Source organism: Carcharodon carcharias, chromosome 1, assembly GCF_017639515.1.
Source record: "Carcharodon carcharias isolate sCarCar2 chromosome 1, sCarCar2.pri, whole genome shotgun sequence".
In the NCBI taxonomy this organism is placed as follows: Eukaryota; Metazoa; Chordata; class Chondrichthyes; order Lamniformes; family Lamnidae; genus Carcharodon; species Carcharodon carcharias.
Genome location: NC_054467.1, coordinates 14,601,752 through 14,621,483, shown reverse-complemented (window position 1 = coordinate 14,621,483; position 19,732 = coordinate 14,601,752). Strand labels below are relative to the sequence as shown.

General features: G+C 42.8%; 1 protein-coding gene across 2 annotated transcripts in view; it reads right to left on the bottom strand.

The window, feature by feature from the left end:
• The window catches only part of hadh (hydroxyacyl-CoA dehydrogenase), a 46,664-nt gene that overhangs the window by 8,339 nt on the left and 18,593 nt on the right, over nucleotides 1-19,732 (bottom strand). For both annotated transcript variants that reach the window (XM_041185632.1, XM_041185643.1), the window contains exons 2-6: nucleotides 17,410-17,538; nucleotides 5,572-5,729; nucleotides 4,529-4,655; nucleotides 2,543-2,632; nucleotides 1,533-1,605 (exon numbers count right to left, since the gene is read on the bottom strand). In XM_041185632.1, coding sequence (XP_041041566.1) covers nucleotides 1,533-1,605; nucleotides 2,543-2,632; nucleotides 4,529-4,655; nucleotides 5,572-5,729; nucleotides 17,410-17,538 — 577 coding nt within the window. The remainder of the gene's footprint in view (nucleotides 1-1,532; nucleotides 1,606-2,542; nucleotides 2,633-4,528; nucleotides 4,656-5,571; nucleotides 5,730-17,409; nucleotides 17,539-19,732) is intronic.

The window sequence follows — 19,732 nt, the reverse complement described above, 5'->3', positions numbered from 1 at the left end:
TATACACCTCAATTAATCTGCTAATATTCAATTAGCTATACAACTTGTTCTCATAGTTTAACCTTTTTAGTCGTGGCATTATTCCAGCGAATAAGCACTGCAACCCCTTCAAGGCCAATACATCCTTCAGAGGTGTGATGCTCAAAGTTGAAAATAGTTACTGTATAAACAGTCTAACCAGAGTGTTATATTCCAATAGTATTTGAAAGCAGGAGTAGTGTTTGACCATTTCTATCTATTTCCTCTGTCCCACAATTTACATAAGTCATAATTAACAGCTATGCCATCATTACAGTGTACAGATGTAAGATAGCTTATCTTCTACAGCCATGTAAAATTAGGATTGTCCCTAATACTGTGTGTCCCTCCTCACCCAACAATCTTTTATTTAAAACAAAAACAGAATTACCTGGAAAAACTCAGCAGGTCTGGCAGCATCGGCGGAGAAGACTTAGACCTGCTGAGTTTTTCCAGGTAATTCTGTTTTTGTTTTGGATTTCCAGCATCCGCAGTTTTTTTGTTTTAATCTTTTATTTAATTGATCTCAAATCTCTTCATTGCATGTAAAAGAACTAAGAACCATTTTTCACTGAGTTTCTCCTTAGTTCAACGGTCAAGCTGAAAATTTCCCTCATCTTTCCCTATTTTTCAGTTTATCTTCCTGTCTTCCAAAGTATTTTCTGTCTGAACCCAAGTCTCATACATCTTCCCCTCTCTAGATGACACAAATTGCAGTTGAAGCTTTGCTCTTGGAAAAAATCTCACTCACCCAAAACAGGACTTGACTGGGTGGACAAAGAAATAACTGAATAGTGATGATTTTTTTACTTTCAAGATAAAAATCAAACTACAAATAGCTTGAAAGGAAAAAGAATCAAAAGGATGAAGAACATTTTGGCAAAACTCTAGAAAAGCAAACTATTTCTATCAAGTGGCAAGAATTCCATGTTACTTCTTATCAAAGCTTAAGATTAAGGATCAGCAATAATGGAGGCAGAAATTGAAATCAATATATAAATAAAAACCTTTGCAAAGTTTCCGTTGAGCCAGTCTAATAAAACATTTAAGCACAGGGCTAATCTTTTTACTGCCTTACGCATCACTGCTATAGGAGTGGTTCAGTTTAAATTGCAGAAATACATGAGGGCAGAGGAATGCTTTGTCAGTGGGCTGGGGGGAAGCAGAAATATAAGCAATCCTGAAAGGTCACAATATCAGAGATAATGCAACATCTCTAATGAGGTTCAAAAGTCAAAATTTAAGGATCTTGTGGGATTCTATGTATAGGAACTGAATTCTAGTTTAATTGTGCTTTAAAGTCACTACTACTAGCATGGAGAGGAGCACACTTTGGTAGATGTTAGCTACACAGCGTGCAACACTTCACCACCTGTGTTAAATTAAAACAAACAATGTTCTTACTATGCAGGTGGAGAAAAACAGACAATGCTTTTCTCATTTTGGGAAAAAGGATTTCATTTGAAATTAGTTTTCCAACACCTGGATTTTAAATATCTTTAAATTTTAAATACCTCTCTCATGTAGCCGGACGGCTTCCATCAAGTAAGGCACAAGAAGACGGTTCACAATAAATCCAGCGGTATCCTATAGAGATAGAGCAAGTTAAATAAAATCCTGAATCAATATTAAAGCTCCTTTCACGCTTATAAGTGTCTCATTAAATTGATAAACTTTTCTTTCTTTCATGGGATGGGAGCATCACTGGCAAGGCCAATGTTTGTTGATCATCCCTAATTGCCCTTGAGAAGGTGGTGGTACACCAATTTTTTGCAGGTACATCCACAGTGCTGTTAAGGAGGAGGGTTCCAGAATTTTAACCCAGTGACAGTCAAGGAGTGGCAATAAATCTAAATTATACATTGCACAAACTGAAATACTCAATCAAGAACTATGAAATACAGAATCATTTTCATGAGCAAGTGAAAATTTTGCATTCTCCACTTGGGACTATATCACTAAAAAAGTCAGAGAAAGGCATGTGCTCAAAATTGGGTCGGCAAAATTGTCCCGGATTGGGGCCTTAACATTAGTTGGCTGCCCACCTCCGTGGAACAGGCAGCTGATCCTAACCCCAGCCTACCCCTGGACAGTGGGAATGTGTGACGGAGCTGTCCAAAGTGGCTCCCCTCTATTTTCCCAGCCACACCCTCAATGCCCTCCCTCCAGGATTAGGATGTAACAATATCTCATGATTTGTAAGCACTTAAATTCTTGACACCTTTTGCTCAAAGTTGTCAGGTCTAAAAACTCATCGGTGATGCTGCGACCTCTGAGGCAAGGTTAACAACTTAAGGATAGCTTTGCACTGAGAACCAATGACCTATGAATTACGCTAAGGCTGCTCAATCTGATTTTCCATACAACTCTTACAGGCAGTAGACAGAGGAAGCTTTCACTGCAACAGGCTGGGCTGGATTTGAACCGGATACCAGAGGTGAAACACCCAGTCTCTGAACAACTGCACTACCTAGACAGAGTCCAATATGAAGAAAAAAAGTAGCTACTGCAGGCAGTAACCTACCTTACAAGCCACAGGCTTTTTTCCCAAAGCTTTGCTGAAATTCATCAGTGCTTCAAATGTCTGCTGGCTGGTCATTGGAATCTGAACTACCTACAAAAAGATTAAAAAAGACAAAAATTCCCCATTAAAAGAATATATTCATTATTAACAAAGTATCCACTTAAGGAACGACATCCCAAACATTTTATAGAGTCAATTAATACAAAATCATTTTTTTTTTCAACAAAAGCAATTAAATTTGAGAACATTTAAAGTGTTAAAAAGACTAAACATACCAAAGTAATACTGGTTAAAAACTGATAACACTCTTAAATTCAACTGCACCTTGTTTCACAAGTATAAGTGTGGCTCATTAATTCTCTATTCCAGCGTGATTATGAACAGAAATAGGATGTAAAAAGGTGACACCTAAGTAAGGCAATGTGAGAGGAATAGGTAGAGGAACCATACAAAATAAAATCAAGAAAATGCGGTAAGCAAGAAAAGGGTGAATGAATTATCCTTGCAAAAAAATGCTGAATGGGTTGAGCTCTTTTCTCTAGAAAAGAGAAGGGGAAGGAGTGACCTGATAGAAGTCTTAAGGATTTAGGTTAAATGTAGAGACGATGTTTCCACTTCTCTGAGATCAAAAACCAGTGGTCATAAATATAAGATAGGCATTAATAAATACAATAGGGAATTCAGGGGAACTTTTTTTACTGAGTGGTTACAATGTGGTATTCACCACCGTAAGAAGTTGAGATGAACAGTATAGACACATGAAAGGGAAACTGGACAAACACACAAGGGAGAAAGGAATAGTAAGATATGCCTTAGGGTTAGAGGAATCCAGTATGGACCAGTTAGGCCAAATGATACGTGTCTGTGCCATTTGTTTTATGTAAATCTCTGTGTTAAACTGAAGCTTTAAAAAAACAGTTCTGATGTTCAATACTAAATAATATGTGCCAGTTAGATGTTCTGTTTTTGGAAATAAGAGGAAGAGGAGGAGGAGAATGTTGTGGATATTTGATGTGGTCCTCAGAATCAATTTTTAACAAAGAATGGTTCTCACAAGAATCCTCCTACATTTTTGGGGCAACCAAACACTTCTAGAATGTATTTGTGTCTTAAACAGCAGAGATTCCTTCCTCAGTCATCAGAGTTTTAACAAACTAAATATTCTGAATATTCTACAAGGGGAGTATAATTGAGGAGAAAGAAAATGTAGTCACTAGAAAACAGAGATTGCAGGTTAAGGGTAGCAACTCCAATTGGCAATAGGTCTGAAATCTTATCCAGCCTTGGTTAGACCACACTTGGGAGTTCTGTGTACAGTTTTGAACTCCTTTTCTCTATAAAAATAATAGAGAGGTGTTAGAGAAGATGCAAAAATGATTCACAAGGCTGATACTGGAACTGAGAGGATATAGCTAACAGGAGAGACTAAACAGGTTGGGGCTTTTTTCTCTAGAAAAGAGAAAGCTGAGGGGTGACCTAATATAGGTATTTAGAATTCTGAGAGAGTTTGAATAGGTGTAAAGAGAATGTTCCCATATGCACTGGGTGTCCAAATTAGACAGCCTAAATGCAAGCTAGTTACTAATAAATCCAATAGGCAATGAAGGAGAAATTTCTTCACTCAGTAAGTGGCCAGAATATGGAATGCGCTAGCATGAGGATAATTAAGACAAATAGCATTTAAGGAGAAGCTAGATAAGCATATAAGGGAGAAAGAAAGAGGGTTATGCTGTTAGATGAAGAGGGGTAGCAGGGGGCTTGTGTGGAGGATAAAATGTCAGCACTGACCTTTGGGCTGAATGGCCTGTTTCTGTGTTGTAGTCTCGATGTAGCACAAGTGACACAGGTAAACATTTAGCTGTGATATTTTGATTAAAAGAGGATTCAATGTCTCAATTTAACAAAAGATAGCTGGGAATAACTTTATCCTAGTCTTTTTTTTAAATCCAGTCCATTCTGGTAATTAAAAAAACAAAGAAAACATACCTCCACTAGCTTCATCATGGGTACAGGGTTGAAAAAATGCAGCCCACCAAATCGATCCTGTCTGGTTGTAGCATTTGCTATTTCAGTGATTGGCAGTGATGAAGTGTTACTAACAAAAATTGTTTTCCTATTAGGATAATGAAGAGAACTAATTACTCCTTCAAAACAACAAATACTTGCACGGAAGATTACTGCTTTTCATTTACTATTCAAACCAAATTTTAAAATAACTGTTACACATTTAATCGTTTCCTGTATTTCTTCAAAATTCACTAGGTTTTCCATTTCCAAAAAGTATCAATTCAGCATTATAAAATGCAACTTCACTTTGAAGTGTCTGCGCTTACAAATAATTAAGAATTATTGACCAAAGGATTATCAGCATAACCTTACTGTATAACAATAATGAGCTGATTTGGAAAATACTGGGGAAATATCCTAGAACTTACAAGTTATTATCAGTTGACTAACAAATAAAAATGGCAAACTGGAAAGTCCCTTTTTCAATATCCTCTGTGGATCCATCAATGTCCATTTAGCAAAATATACCAGGTATTCCACAAAAGAACCAGTACTGTTTATGAGAGAGGCTTGAGCAAATAATCTGCACTGAAACTCATGGCCACTACTGTCTAAGTGGTGCACAATTGGAGGTACTGTCCTTTGCCAATTTGCACACAGCAAGGTCCCACAAATAAAAATGAAATAGTGACCCGATAATCTTTTTTTCAGGGAAGCTGATTAAGGAATAAATGTTGGCCAGGTCACTGGGGAGAATTCCCCTGCTGCTCTTCACATACTGCTACAGGATCTTTTACATTCACCCAAGGGCAGATTGAGCCTTGGTTTAAGATCTTATCCAAAAGACAGCACTCCCATAATGGAGGACTCAATATACCACATTACAATGATGGCTACACTTCAATAAAGTACTTAATTGACTGTAAAGCATTTTGGGATGTCTTGAGATCCTGAAGGGCACTATATAAGTGCAATTCTTTCTTTATTTCACTGGGAGAATAAAATATAATTGAAATACTTACTCTGGAGCAATCTTATCCAGTTTTTCAAAAAGTTCCTGTTTAACTTTAACATTTTCCACAATTGCCTCTATGACTAGGTCTGTGCTGTGCACTGCCGATGCAGGATCTGTCAAGGTACTGATTCTCTGAAGAGTCTGCTGAACAAATTCTGCACCAGCCTAGTGATGGAAGAGAGCAGTGATTAACAGCAAGATCCGGTTGTCCTTCCCACTTACATTCAGTCACAATTTTATCAGCAACCCTCTGACAAAGTACTGTGAATATTTCTAAAATAGGGCTACCCAATGTTTTGTTCCAAAATGGTACTGCAAAGTTGAATCATTGTTGAAGCAGCTTAATTGGCAATTTTTAAAGAGGGGGGAAGTGAAGTAGCTGCCCCATTGCCTTGGTTGATTATTACTCGCACATTTCTAGATACAAACAAAATCCTGGAAGATTTGAAATACTTCATCTTTTAAATCCTTTAAATTGAGAAAGTTAGGAACTAATCTTCCTTACCTGCAAACATTTTCCTTTTTACTCCCTTTACCCAGAGGTGCTCTGATGACATATCTTATCGGGTCAGCCCATGTACATCCTGCATTACCTACAATCACTTACACTGAAACTAGCTGTTCAGACAGGTCTGGATGATGATCCAGAACTACCATCCTGCTCCTAACTTTTTCTGCACATGTAACTGCAAATCAGTCCAAAATATATGTGAACAAAGTCATCCCTGGATATCACCGTAACCATGTTATCAGAACGGCTACAGGCCCAAACAGGGACCCCAAAGTCATCAGTTTGTACAGGCAGGAAAGTTAGTTACTAAACTTAAATTAACTGCTTGTTAGCCCACTTGTGAAAGAATTGTGGAGGATGCGGTATCTAAAACTGCTGCTGAAGACAGTCTTTCCCCCATAACAGTGTCATTAGCAAACAGAAACCTGCCACTTTCATTAACAACAATGTTAACACCAGCTTGAAGACTGTCCTCATGCCAGTCTAAAGTGCCACATAAGAATGGTTACAACCAGATATTACAATAAGTCCTGTTCCAATTTAGCATGGTTGTTGTTAGACTACAATCTATAACGGAAGTTTTAAAGTTTAATTATGGTTGTTCCAAAAAGCTCAATTTGCCCAAAATTCAAGCTTTGAAGTTTTAGATCAAAAGAAAAAATACAGTCTAATATTTAGGCGAGACAGTCACAGCCATTACCACTCAATTCCACACATGGAGCACTATAATGAGTCCTAACAGACCTTCATAAAAAGAAATCTGATTTATGATTAGCTTAATACACTGGTACCGCAGATATAGTGCCACAGTAGGATGAAAGTTCACACACATCATTTTCCACACTGCAAAATCCTGTGCTTTGGTCATACGTTGAGGAGCACAGGGAGAGGAGAAGGGAAAGAGATCAAGTTATATTGTCACAAAAACAAAAATACCTGGAAAAACTCAGCAGGTCTGACAGCATCTGCGGAGAGAGATACAGTTAACGTTTCGAGTCCGAATGACTCTTCATCAGAACCCTTCATCAGTGATATTGTTATTTGTTATCCAGATGTGAAAGATGATGACAAGGCCACTTTTACTGGCCCATATCCAAATTCTCTTTCCTCCCCAAGATCCTTGGATGTGTCGTTGCCTCCTAGATCTATGCCATTCTCCCACAACTCCAAATAAAACATTCTCTCTGACTGTGATGCATTCTCTCTTCCGGTCCTCAGTGCAGCCTCCCTCCTACATGCTCCTCCACTGCATTGCTGTGTGGGACTACTTTCACTCTTACATATCAGATCATAGACAGAGTAATTCTACCAACAGAATTTTTTTCCTACCCTTCATTGTCATCCCCAAAGTTCCCGAAGAATCCATCCTTGGATCCTCCATCTTCCTTAGCTGCATACTGTCTCTCAGACATAGGGTTAACATTCACATTACACCACTAACATTCAGCTCCACCTCTCAACACTCTCAAGCCATTAATTAACTCTACCATTATTAGGTGCTGGGTCCAGAACCCAGTCTTGCATGGACCCAATTAAACATACTTTTATTCCGAAAACAACTTAAGTACTACAGGTTCTTTCACCCTCCCTGCCATTTTAAACAAATCATTCGGGATGTGGGATTTGGTGGCTGAGCCAGCATTTTTTGCCCATCCCTAGCTGTCCTTGAGAAGGTGGTGATGAGCCACCTTCTTGAACGGCTACAGTCCATGTGGTGTAAATACACCCACAGTGCTGTTAGGAAGGGAGTTCCAGGATACTGACCCAGTGACAGTGAAGGCAAGTCAGCATGTTGAGTGACATGGAGAGGAACTTCCAGGTGGTGATGTTCCCATCTATCTGCTGCCCTTGTCCTTCTAGATGGTAATGGTAGTGGGTTTGGAAGATGCTGTCGAAGCAGCCTTGGTGAATTCCTGCGTGCATCTTGTAAATGGTACACACTGCTGCTCCTGTGCATCAGTGGCGGAGGGAGTGAATGTTTGTGGATGTGGTGCTAATCAAACAGGCTGCCTTTGCCCTGGACAGTGTCAAACTTCTTGAGTGTTGTGGGAGCTGCACTCATCCAGGCAACTGGGGAGTATTTCATCACACTCCTGACTTGTGCCTAGTTGGTGGACAGGATTTAGGAGTCAGGAGGTGAGTTACTTGTTGCATGATTCCTAGCCTCTGACCTGCTCTTGTAGCCACAGTATTTATATGGCTAGTCCAGTTCAGTTTCTGGTCAATGGTAACCCCCAGGATGTTGATAGTGGGGGATTCAGTGATGGTATTGCCATTGAATGTCAAGGGGTGATGGTTAGATTCTCTCATGTTGGAGATGGTCATTGTCTGGCACTTGTCAGCCCAAGCCTGGATATTGTCCAGGTCTTGCTGCATGTGGACATGGACTGCTTCAGTATCTGAGGAGCTGTGAATGATGCTGAACATTGTACACTCATTGGCGAACATCCCCACTTCTGACCTTATTTTGGAAGGAAGGTCATTGCCAAAGCAGCTGAAGATGGTTGGGCTGAGGGCACTACCCTGAAGAACTCCTGCAGTGATGTCCTGGAGCTGAGATGACTGACCTCCAACAACCACAACCATCTTCCTTTGTGCTAGGTATGACTCCAACCAATGGAGAGTTTTCCCCCTGACTCCCATTGACTCCAGTTTTGCTGGGGCTCCTTGATGCCACACTCGGTCAAATGCGGCCTTGATGTCAAGGTCAGTCACTCTCACTTCACCTCGGGAGTTCAACTCTTTTGTACATGTTTGAACCAAGGTTGTAATGAGGTCAGGAGCTGAGTGGCACTGGCGGAACCCAAACTGGGTGTCAGAGAGCAAGTTATTGCTAAGCAAGTGCTGCTTGATAGCACTGTTCATGACCCCTTTCATTACTTTACTGATGATCGAGAGTTGGCTGATGGGGCAGTAGTTAGCCGGGTTGGATTTGTCCTGCTTTTTGTCTGGAGGACATACCTGGCGATTTTCCACATAGCCGGCTAGATGACAGTGTTGTAGCTGTACTGGAACAGCTTGGCTAGAGGCATGGCAAGTTTTGGAGCACAAGACTTTAGTACTATTGTCGGAATATTGTCAGGGCCCACAGCCTTTGCAATATCGAATGCCTTCAGCTGTTTCTTGATATCACGTGGAGTGAATCAAATTGGCTGAAGACTGGCATCTGTGATGCTGGGGACCTCCAGAGGAGGCCGTGACGAATCATCCACTCAGCACTTCTGGCTGAAGATTGTAGCAAATGCTTCAGCCTTAACTTTTGCACTGATGTGCTGGGCTCCCCCATCATTGAGGATGGGGGTATCTGCAGAGCCTCCTCCTCCAGTGAGTTGTTTAATTGTGCATCACCATTCACGACTGGATGTAACAGGACTGCAGAGCTTAGATCTGATCCATTGGTTGTGGGATCGCTTAGTTCTGTCTATCACTTGCTGTTTATGCTGTTTGGCACGCAAGTAGTCCTGTGTTATAGCTTCACCAGGTTGACACCTCATTTTTAGGAATGCCTGGTGCTGCTACTGGCATGCACTCCTGCACTCTTCATTGCAGGGTTGATCCCCTGGCTTGATGGTAATGCTAGAGTGGGGGATATACCGGGCTATGAGGTTGTGTTCGGTTGCAGTTCTGCTGCTGCTGATGGCCCACAGCGCCTCATGGATGCTCAGTCTTGAGTTGCTAGATCTCGTTGAAATCCATCCCATTTAGCACAGTACTACACAACACAATGGAGGGTATCCTCAATGTGAAGGCGGGACTTCGTCTGCACAGGACTGTGCGGTGGTCACTCCTACCGATACTGTCATGGACAGATGCATCTGCGGCAGGCAGGTTGATGAGGATGAGGTCAAGTATGTATTTTCCTCTTGTTGGTTCCCTCACCACCTGCCGCAGACCCAGTCTTGCAGTTACGTCCTTTAGGATTTGGCCAGCTCGGTCAGTAGTGAGGTTATCGAGCCACTCTTGGTGATTCTAAACCGGATTGCATAAACCCTGGCATCTTGTTCAATGCTGAGCTGAGCTTCCAACATCATGACAAAGATTACCAATTCCACCTCAGTAACACTGCCTGCCTCCATAAGAACATGGGCCTACTCCTGTTCGTAGGTCCTTCGGCCCTTCCAGCCTGCTCCACCATTCAATCAGATCATAACCTATCTGGTTGGAGTCTCAAATCCACTTTCCAGTCTGCCCTCCATAACTCTTGACTCCCTTGTCTATCAAGAATCTATCTAACTCAGCCTTGAATAAATTCGATGACCCAGCCTCTGCTGTTTTCTGGGAAAGAGAGTTCCACAGATTAGCAATCCTGAGGGAAATCTTTTTTCCCCATCTCCATTTCAAAAAGGCGGCCTCTTATTCTTAAACTTTGTCCCGTAGGTCTAGTCTCCTCCACAAGAGGAAACATCCTCAGGGTATTCACCCTTTCAAGTTCCCTCAGGATCTCATATACTTCAATAGGATCACCTCTCATTCTTGTAAACGCCAACTGGTATCAAATCCTGTAACAACTCGCAATCATCGATCAACCCTATCCTTGTTGACCTACATTGGCTCCTATGTCCCAAATTTTAAATCCTTAGCCCAGATTTTCACTCCTGGGTTGGGTGCACAGAGACCTTTAAAAAACAGCTGCCCAGATGTTGGATTTTCGGTCCGAGAGGAAAGGGCTAGTATAGGAAACGGAGAGGGCAACCTGGGAAGAAGTGAGAAGGCTGCCGGGTATGGAGGCTGCCACAGAGCTCCGACACTGTCTTCAAATTAAAGAAAATAAAGACTAAAACATAAAACATCCCTCCTACTCTCAACCTTCACAACAGCACACACTCCCTATGCCCCATCAATGTCACCCAATATACCTACCCTCCCCCACCATGGTCCCTCAAAACCCCTATGCCATCCTATGCCCCTCTACCCATCCCTATGGTCCCTCATAACCCCCAAGCCACTCCATGCCTCCATTCATCCCCATGACCCTTTATAGTCCCTATGCCAACTTAGTGCCAACTTACATAGCCACGCACCACCCTTTTCCTTATCCCCTTCATGCCAACTAACCTACTAATCTACCATGGGCAAATCTCAGGATCCGTGCTTACATAAAACCAAGTTATATTCATATTGATGACATCACTATTGAAAAAAAAACTTATTTAAAAATATTCAATATATTGAAATTCCTCTAACTAATCTCTTATGTAAAAAAACATTTGACTTACGGACTTAATCTCTTATGAAAACAAATATGTCCATTTCATAACCACTTGGAGCTGTCAATCAAACTGTTCACTTAACAGGCGTCCCACTGGAATAATGTTAGGTTGTAAAATCAGTCATTACAGTACCTATCCTATAATGATAGCTGAGAACAGACAGAATAAAATATCAAGCACTGATCTTTTTCTGAACTCCGCTCTTTTTTAAAATTTAAAGCCCAGCAGTGTTAAATCCCTGACAACATTGACAGTTCCATGAGTTTTGATAGATCTTTGACAGTTCCAATGAGTTTATGCACTTATTACACACAGTTCCAAAGGGTGCCTTACTCTCCTAAAGTTGTCCTGGGACCATAACCATAGGGGTATCCTGGCTATCCAAATGAATCCACCAAGTTCAGACCTGGTCAAATCTGCACGTGAGGTTTCACACTTCTGGCCTACAGAAATCCCATTTCAGTGGAGGCAGCTGATGTTTTATATGGCCAGCTACCTCCATAAACTTGCGAACATCAGTCTGATTTCATTCCTGCCCCGCGAAAATAGGAAGCGCCATGTAGCGGGGCCATCGCCACTATTTTCACCACGACAGACAGCCTCTCCGTTAAGGTGAAAATCTGGGCCCTTGTGTTTAAATCCACCCACCGTCTCACCACTCCTAATCTCTGAACTTCCTCTAGCATTACAAAGCCCTTGATCCAAACTTTCTATCTCTCTCAGTCGAGTTTTAGGAATCTTCCCTCCCTTTAATCCACTATTCACCCATTTAGGTCCAATTCCCTGGAATTACTCAGTCTATCCACCTCTCCCTTCTCTTTGAAAACCCTCCTTAAAAACAGCCTCTTTCACCAAGTTTAAAGTCACCCTCCAAAAATCTCCTACTCTAACTTTGTTTCGTTATTGGAATGCCTTGGAACATTTTTCTATGTTAAAAGGCGCTATAGAAATGCAATTTTTTTGTCAACAGTCAGTTTCATAATGCAGACATTCAATACAGAGATGCTGGCAAAGTCAAGGGCTTGTTTTGCATTACAATGACGGATTTAGATGTAGCCCTGACAGTGCATAGTTAGAATAGTGCCTGTATAAAACGTTTTCCAATTGTGGTATGTGGAACCAAACCTTTATGTTGTCATATTAACACACAACATCTGGTACAAAAGCTGCTTCTAACTAGAGTAAGACAACGGCTGACGCACAACCTCATGTGCATGTAGGAACTATAGGGCAGGATCAGCAGAGTATCTTTCTACTTATAAGAATTATTATAGTACATAATCCTAATTTAGCAGCCAGTGAACCAATTTGGGTCCAGGAACGTGGCAGATTCAATCCTTGGCCTACATTGAATTAGCAGATATTGCCCAGAGTGGAGTTGGGGCAATTATAACTTGCTTCATTAGTATAATTAAGCTCAGCAGAAGTCCTCCATAGTCAAACAGCACACCAGCATTCACCATCGCAGTCTATGGATGTAGTTAGGCACTTGGAATTAAACCTTGACGAGATGACAGGAAGAAAACTTACAGAGAAAATTAGAAGATAATTGATAGTGCAGTTGTGGGCTTCCGCCAGTAGAGGCCCCCAGTGCACAACATAAAATTAATAATAGGACTTAATAATAATTAATAGGACTTAGTTTCATACCCTTACGCCCTCACCTCAATGAATTTCGGGCTCGGCATGATACTGAACTCTTCTTCCGCCGTCTTCGTCTCCGGGCTCACTTCTTTGGGCAGGAGTCCTCTCCCAGTTCAACGGATCCTTTTACCCATCTCCAATATTCTCCCTCCACCTGGACCCCTCCCTCTGGATTCTTACCTTCTCTCGATCTTTTCATTGAGAACTGTCGGCGCGACATTAGTCGTCTCAATTTCTCTGCTCCTCTCACCCATTCTAACTTGTCTCTCTCTGAACTTACTGCACTCCATTCTCTCAGGTCCAACCCTGACATTGTCATCAAACCCGCTGACAAGGGTGGTGCTGTTGTTGTCTGGCGCACTGACCTCTACCTCGCGGAGGCTGAGCGTCAACTCGCAGACACTTCCTCCTACCTCTCCCTGGACCATGACCCCACCACTGAACATCAAGCCACTGTTTCCAGGACTGTCACTGACCTCATCTCCTCTGGGGATCTCCCTCCCACAGCTTCCAACCTGATAGTCGCCCAACCTCGGACGGCCCGCTTCTATCTCCTACCCAAAATCCACAAACAGAACTGCCCCGGTAGACCAAACGTCTCAGCTTGCTCCTGCCCCACAGAACTCATTTCTCGTTATCTTGACTCCCTTCTCTCTCCCCTTGTCCAGTCCCTTCCCACCTACATCCGTGATTCCTCTGACACCTTACGTCACATCAACAATTTCCAGTTCCCTGGCCCCTACCGCTTCCTCTTCACCATGGACGTCCAATCCCTCTACACCTCCATCCCCCACCAGGATGGTCTGAGGGCCCTTAGCTTCTTCCTCGAACAGAGGCCCGAACAATCCCCATCCACCACTACTCTCCTCCGTCTGGCTGAACTTGTTCTCACGCTGAACAATTTCTCCTTCAACTCCTCTCACTTCCTCCAAATAAAAGGTGTGGCTATGGGTACCCGCATGGGCCCCAGCTATGCCTGTCTCTTTATGGGGTATGCGGAACATTCCTTGTTGCAGTCCTACTCCGGCCCCCTTCCACAACTCTTTCACCGGTACATCGATGATTACTTCGGTGCTGCTTCATGCTCTCGTCAGGACTTGGAAAAATTTATTAATTTTGCTTCCAATCTCCACCCCTCCATCATTTTCACATGGTCCATCTCCGACACTTCCCTTCCCTTCCTTGACCTCTCTGTCTCAATCTCTGGTGATAGATTGTCCACCAATATCCATTACAAACCCACCGACTCCCACAGCTATCTCGACTACAGCTCCTCACACCCCGCTTCCTGTAAGGACTCCATCCCATTCTCTCAGTTCCTTCGCCTCCGTCGCATCTGTTCCGATGATGCTACATTCAAAAACAGTTCCTCTGACATGTCCTCCTTCTTCCTTAACCGAGGTTTTCCACCCACGGTCGTTGACAGGGCCCTCAACCGTGTCCGGCCCATCTCCCGCGCATCCGCCCTCACGCCTTCTCCTCCCTCCCAGAAACATGATAGGGTCCCCCTTGTCCTCACTTATCACCCCACCAGCCTCCGCATTCAAAGGATCATCCTCCGCCATTTCCGCCAACTCCAGCATGATGCCACCACCAAACACATCTTCCCTTCACCCCCCTTATCGGCATTCCGTAGGGATCGCTCCCTCCGGGACACCCTGGTCCACTCCTCCATCACCCCCTACTCCTCAACCCCCTCCTATGGCACAACCCCATGCCCACGCAAAAGATGCAACACCTGCCCCTTCACTTCCTCTCTCCTCACCGTCCAAGGACCCAAACACTCCTTTCAAGTGAAGCAGCATTTCACTTGCATTTCCCCCAACTTAGTCTACTTCATTCATTGCTCCCAATGTGGTCTCCTCTACATTGGAGAGACCAAACGTAAACTGGGCGACCCCTTTGCAGAACACCTGTGGTCTGTCCGCAAGAATGACCCAAACCTCCCTGTCGCTTGCCATTTTAACACTCCACCCTGCTCTCTTGCCCACATGTCTGTCCTTGGCTTGCTGCATTGTTCCAGTGAAGCCCAACGCAAACTGGAGGAACAACACCTCATCTTCCGACTAGGGACTTTACAGCCTTCCGGACTGAATATTGAATTTAACAACTTTAGGTCGTGAGCTCCCTCCCCCATCCCCACCCCCTTTCTGTTTCCCCCTTCCTTTTTTTTTTCCAATAAATTATAAAGATTTTCCTTTTCCCACCTATTTCCATTATAAAAAAACCCCCACTAGAGCTATACCTTGAATGCCCTACCATCCATTCTTAATTAGCACATTCGTTTAGATAATATCACCAACTTTAACTTTAACACCTATGTGTTCTATTGTACTATTGTCGTTGACATCTTTTGATGATCTGCTTCTATCACTGCTTGTTTGTCCCTACAACCACACCCCCCCCCTCCACCTCTCTGTCTCTCTATCTCTCCGGCCCCCCACACAAACACCTTAAACCAGCTTATATTTCAGCTCTTTCCTGGACTCGAACTCAAGTTCTGTCGAAGGGTCATGAGGACTCGAAACGTCAAATCTTTTCTTCTCCGCCAATGCTGCCAGACCTGCTGAGTTTTTCCAGGTAATTCTGTTTTTGTTTTACTCGTTTTACATAGTTTTTTAAACACACAAAGTACTCTAAAATGTTGAGTCCTCATGACCCTTTGACAGAACTTGAGTTCTGAGGACTCGAAACATCAACTCTTTTCTTCTCCGCCGATGCTGCCAGACCTGCTGAGTTTTTCCAGGTAATTCTGTTTTTGTTTTGGATTTCCAGCATCTGCAGTTTTTTTGTTTTTAACTCTAAAATGTCGTCTGAATAGCAATTGCCTCAGCTGTGATGTAAAAAGCTGTACTTTCAGCACACTTACATTCAATGTGATGACTAACAAATGAACAGCTATTTCAGCAACCAAAACCTGTGGAATCATACCCAATCAGAAGAGAAAAGGGAGGAAAATTTGTGTATCGAGTGGCAGGGTAGTTTGTTTCTAAGCACAATTTAAACTAAGAGTTCTTAAATTTAAGTTAGAGATTAACCAAAACAGATTACAGGTCGAGTAACCTTTATCCGTAAATCTGAAAACCAAACACATCTAAGAACCACACATTTTTTGAACCTCACTGACCTTTAGCACAGGTAGTCTAGTTGTTTGTCTGCACTGTTTACCTTGTGAATTTTGTGGTGAACATGTCAAAAAGAAACTTATTACACGTACCTTGTATTTATTATTCAGCGATACATCTTACTTTTCTAGCCATTTTATTTACTTTAGACTAAAGTTATCCTAGGCTTAGGCTATTGTAATGTAAATCTATACACAGTATCCGAAAACCAAAACTATCTGAAATGCAAAATGCAATCAGCCGAGGTCTTTGGATAAAGGGTACTCGGCCTGTATATGCGGAAGATTACTCCTGGCTTCTGAAAAGCTTGAGTGTTACTGAAACTAGAAATGATGTCAACAACAAAACAAAAGATTGAATCTTGTTATGTTCCAGTGCAGTGTGTGCTTTCTGTATTAGTGGAAAATTGCTAATCTGGCAGAACAGTGCAAAACACAACTGTTTAAAAAGACACTACAGAATGACTGATTACTGCAAGACCAAATGAAGATCGGAAATGGCAATGGTAAGGTGTGCTGTCTAATTGAATCACAGAATCGTGGGACACAGAAGGAAGCCATTTGGCCCATCAAATCTGCGCCGGCTCTGTCGAAGAGCAATCCAGTTAATCGCCCTCCCCAGCTCTTTCCCCATGTCTCTGCAATTTGTTCCCCGTCAAGTATTTATCCAATTTCATTTTTAAGGCTACTTTTAGCCCTGTATCCATCACCCTATCAGGCAGTTTATTCCAAATCCTAACAACTCATTGTGTAAAACAGTTTTTCCGAATGTTCTTCAATCACCTTAAATCTGGGCCCTCTGGTTATCAACCCTTCAGGCAAGGGAAACAGTTGCTCTTTACTTACTCTTCCTGAATTTGAACACTATCAAATCTCCTTAGTCTTCTCTATTCCAAAGGAGAATAACCCCAACTTCTCTGTAACTGTAAACTCTCAACCATGGAATTTATTCTGGCAATCAATTCTGTACATATATAACAGTGATAGTTAGTTCAAATAATATAGACTAAGGTAGGTGCTGAAAGTGGGAATAAAAAGACCAGCTTTTAATAACTATGCTACAGCCAATGAACAAATGAGATTTAGCGGCCACATGGTTTCCATTTTTACTTAGATCTGATGGGCAGGATCCCACAGGAATTTGTGGAATTTACTACTGCTAGATTACTTGAGGGAAACATTACAGAGAATCTACTTATTTCAATCTCATACCCAAGAGGCAGAAATATATAAACAAATCTGAAAAAAGTACTATTTGACAAGCTGCCATTGAAATGACATGAGTCAATACATATTAAAAAGTTTGCTGAATCAGATTACAAATGCTTACAAAGTTCATTAATGTCAAAGCATCACCTCAGGCTTATCTATAAACTTCTTCTTGCTCATACGCTCAACGCTGTCTCCAATTTTCTTCAATGATTTCTTCAAGATATCATCAGCCTGATCCACCAGTATTACTGTGTGTCCCACTCCAGCAGCTACCTAATGAAAACAGAAACACTTATTCATCAGTGGCACTTTGAGCCAACTCAACAATACTCAAAAGATTTTCTACCTCCAGTGGCTAAAATTATCAGTCCACACAGACTTAATTGTGAAAACTGACTACCTCTTATCAAGCACCAAGTAAATTGAAACACAAGAATATGAGTTCTTCCATCTCAAAACGTCTGTGATAAACGAGGTCCAGGGGGCCAGACAGAACCAAGAGCTTCACAGTCAAACACGAGAAGCTGATACGGATAACTTCAATTTAGCAGGGGCTGGTTGCAAACTGTATATTTTTTTTAAAAAGGTGCGATAGAAACGAATATAGGGTTGGATTTTGGCTACCAAGGCAGGTAGCTCAAGTTGAGAAATGTGCCAACTTGCCAGACCTGCCTCAGTAAAAAGTGCCAATATCTGCAATATTTGCGCGATGATGGAGGTGGGGTGGGGGGAGGGAGGATGGCAATGTGGGATGGAGTCATGCCTGTTGACCCCTGAAGCAGAACTTAGGCAGCCATGGGGGTGGATAAATTCCGAGACTGGCTTATTAGGAGGCCCAACTCGAATCTCTGGGACCTCATCCAGTTGTTATACAAGCTGTTAGGCCCTCTAGCCCTCACTCCCCCCACCCTCCATGGCCTTCATACCCTCCATGCCATCTCAACACCAACTCATGTCTCCACTCGCTTCCCACACCAACTCAATGCCAACTCATTAACCCATGGCCCCTCATTCTCTCCATCCAACCTCAATGTCCCCACCCAACACCCATGGCCCCTCATACCCACCAGGCCACCTCCATGGCAACCCATTATCCACCATGGGAATACCTCAGGAGCCATGTGGAGATGAAAAAAAAAACTCCTACACAGTTGATAGTGAAAAAAACTCCCATTCATAAAATCCATTCAAAGCTTTTAAATCTCAAACGGTTAATCCCTTATAAAGACAAGCTTCTATTCAGGCCCCACTTCAAAGACATCCAATGCTTTGATAACCAAACTGTGAATTCAGCCCTCCTGCTGAGATAATTGTAGCTTTTGAAACTCAGCCATGCATTCATAATGACATACCAACAGCCCTTGGAGAAATGTCAACAAAGAACTCCATTGAAACTGCACATCCAGATGCTGATTACTTTTTCTAACCTGCACCAGATGGCCTGCAAATCTGAGCAGTCTAGCAGAGGGTTTTTATAAACTCTCACTGATAGCTGCAGCCTTTTGTTTTTGAAGTTTAAAGGGCAGGGCACTGAAAAAACTTCAGATCAAAATAGTTGTACAGACCTTATCCACCCTTCAAGGGCAATTACGTCTACTCCATCAATTCATGACTACCACACTGCAGCTTAAGCTCTTAAAATGGGTTCGATTTGAACTCAGCACCAAGTTCAAACAGCCCCATTGAGCTCAGGGACAGAAATTTTAGCTTAGCAGGTAGGTGTGTGCCCCACCTACTCAAGTGTTAAATAAAGCGTGTTGACGTCGGCCGAGCGTGCCGATGTAAACTCACACTCTCGTGACATTTCACTAGACAGGCGCGCGATGGAGACGGAGGCATGCCCACCATTAAGTGGTCAATTAAAGCCCTTGAGACACCAACTGTCTTCAACTTTACATAGCTCCTGCAATTTTTAGGCCATTGCATGTGCAAAACAGACTCCACAATTTGGGGGGGGTGGGGGGTCTGGAGGCCAGATGTCTCCCTATTCAGTTTCCAGGGGAGTGACCTGTGGGAGGAGAGGCGTAGGCACAAGGGGCACAGGGCCAACAGAAAGTCCAGGGCGGAAGGGGCTGCAGAAGGTGCCAATGGCCTGCTGCCAGGGTTTACAGGCACTGATGCAGACACCGCAATATGTCTGAGGTGCAATGCAGACAGAGGCTCCGTCTCTCACGGGAGACAGTGACCTCCATTTGTCAGATGATTGGGCCTGAGATCAGCTCCAACCGTGTGGGTGGACACCCCATACCAGTGGCGCTGAAGGTCAAGGGACCCTCGACTTCTATGCCTCTGGCTCTTTCCAGGGGTCAGTGGGGGATCCATAGTTGTGTCAAACTGCTGACAGACATTCTGTTCAGGTGGGCATTGACTTTCATTCATTACCGTACAGGCGAGGCCAGCCAGGTAGAGCGAGCCAGAAGCTTTGCAGCGATTGCTGGGTTCCCCCGTGTCCAGGGTGCAATCGACT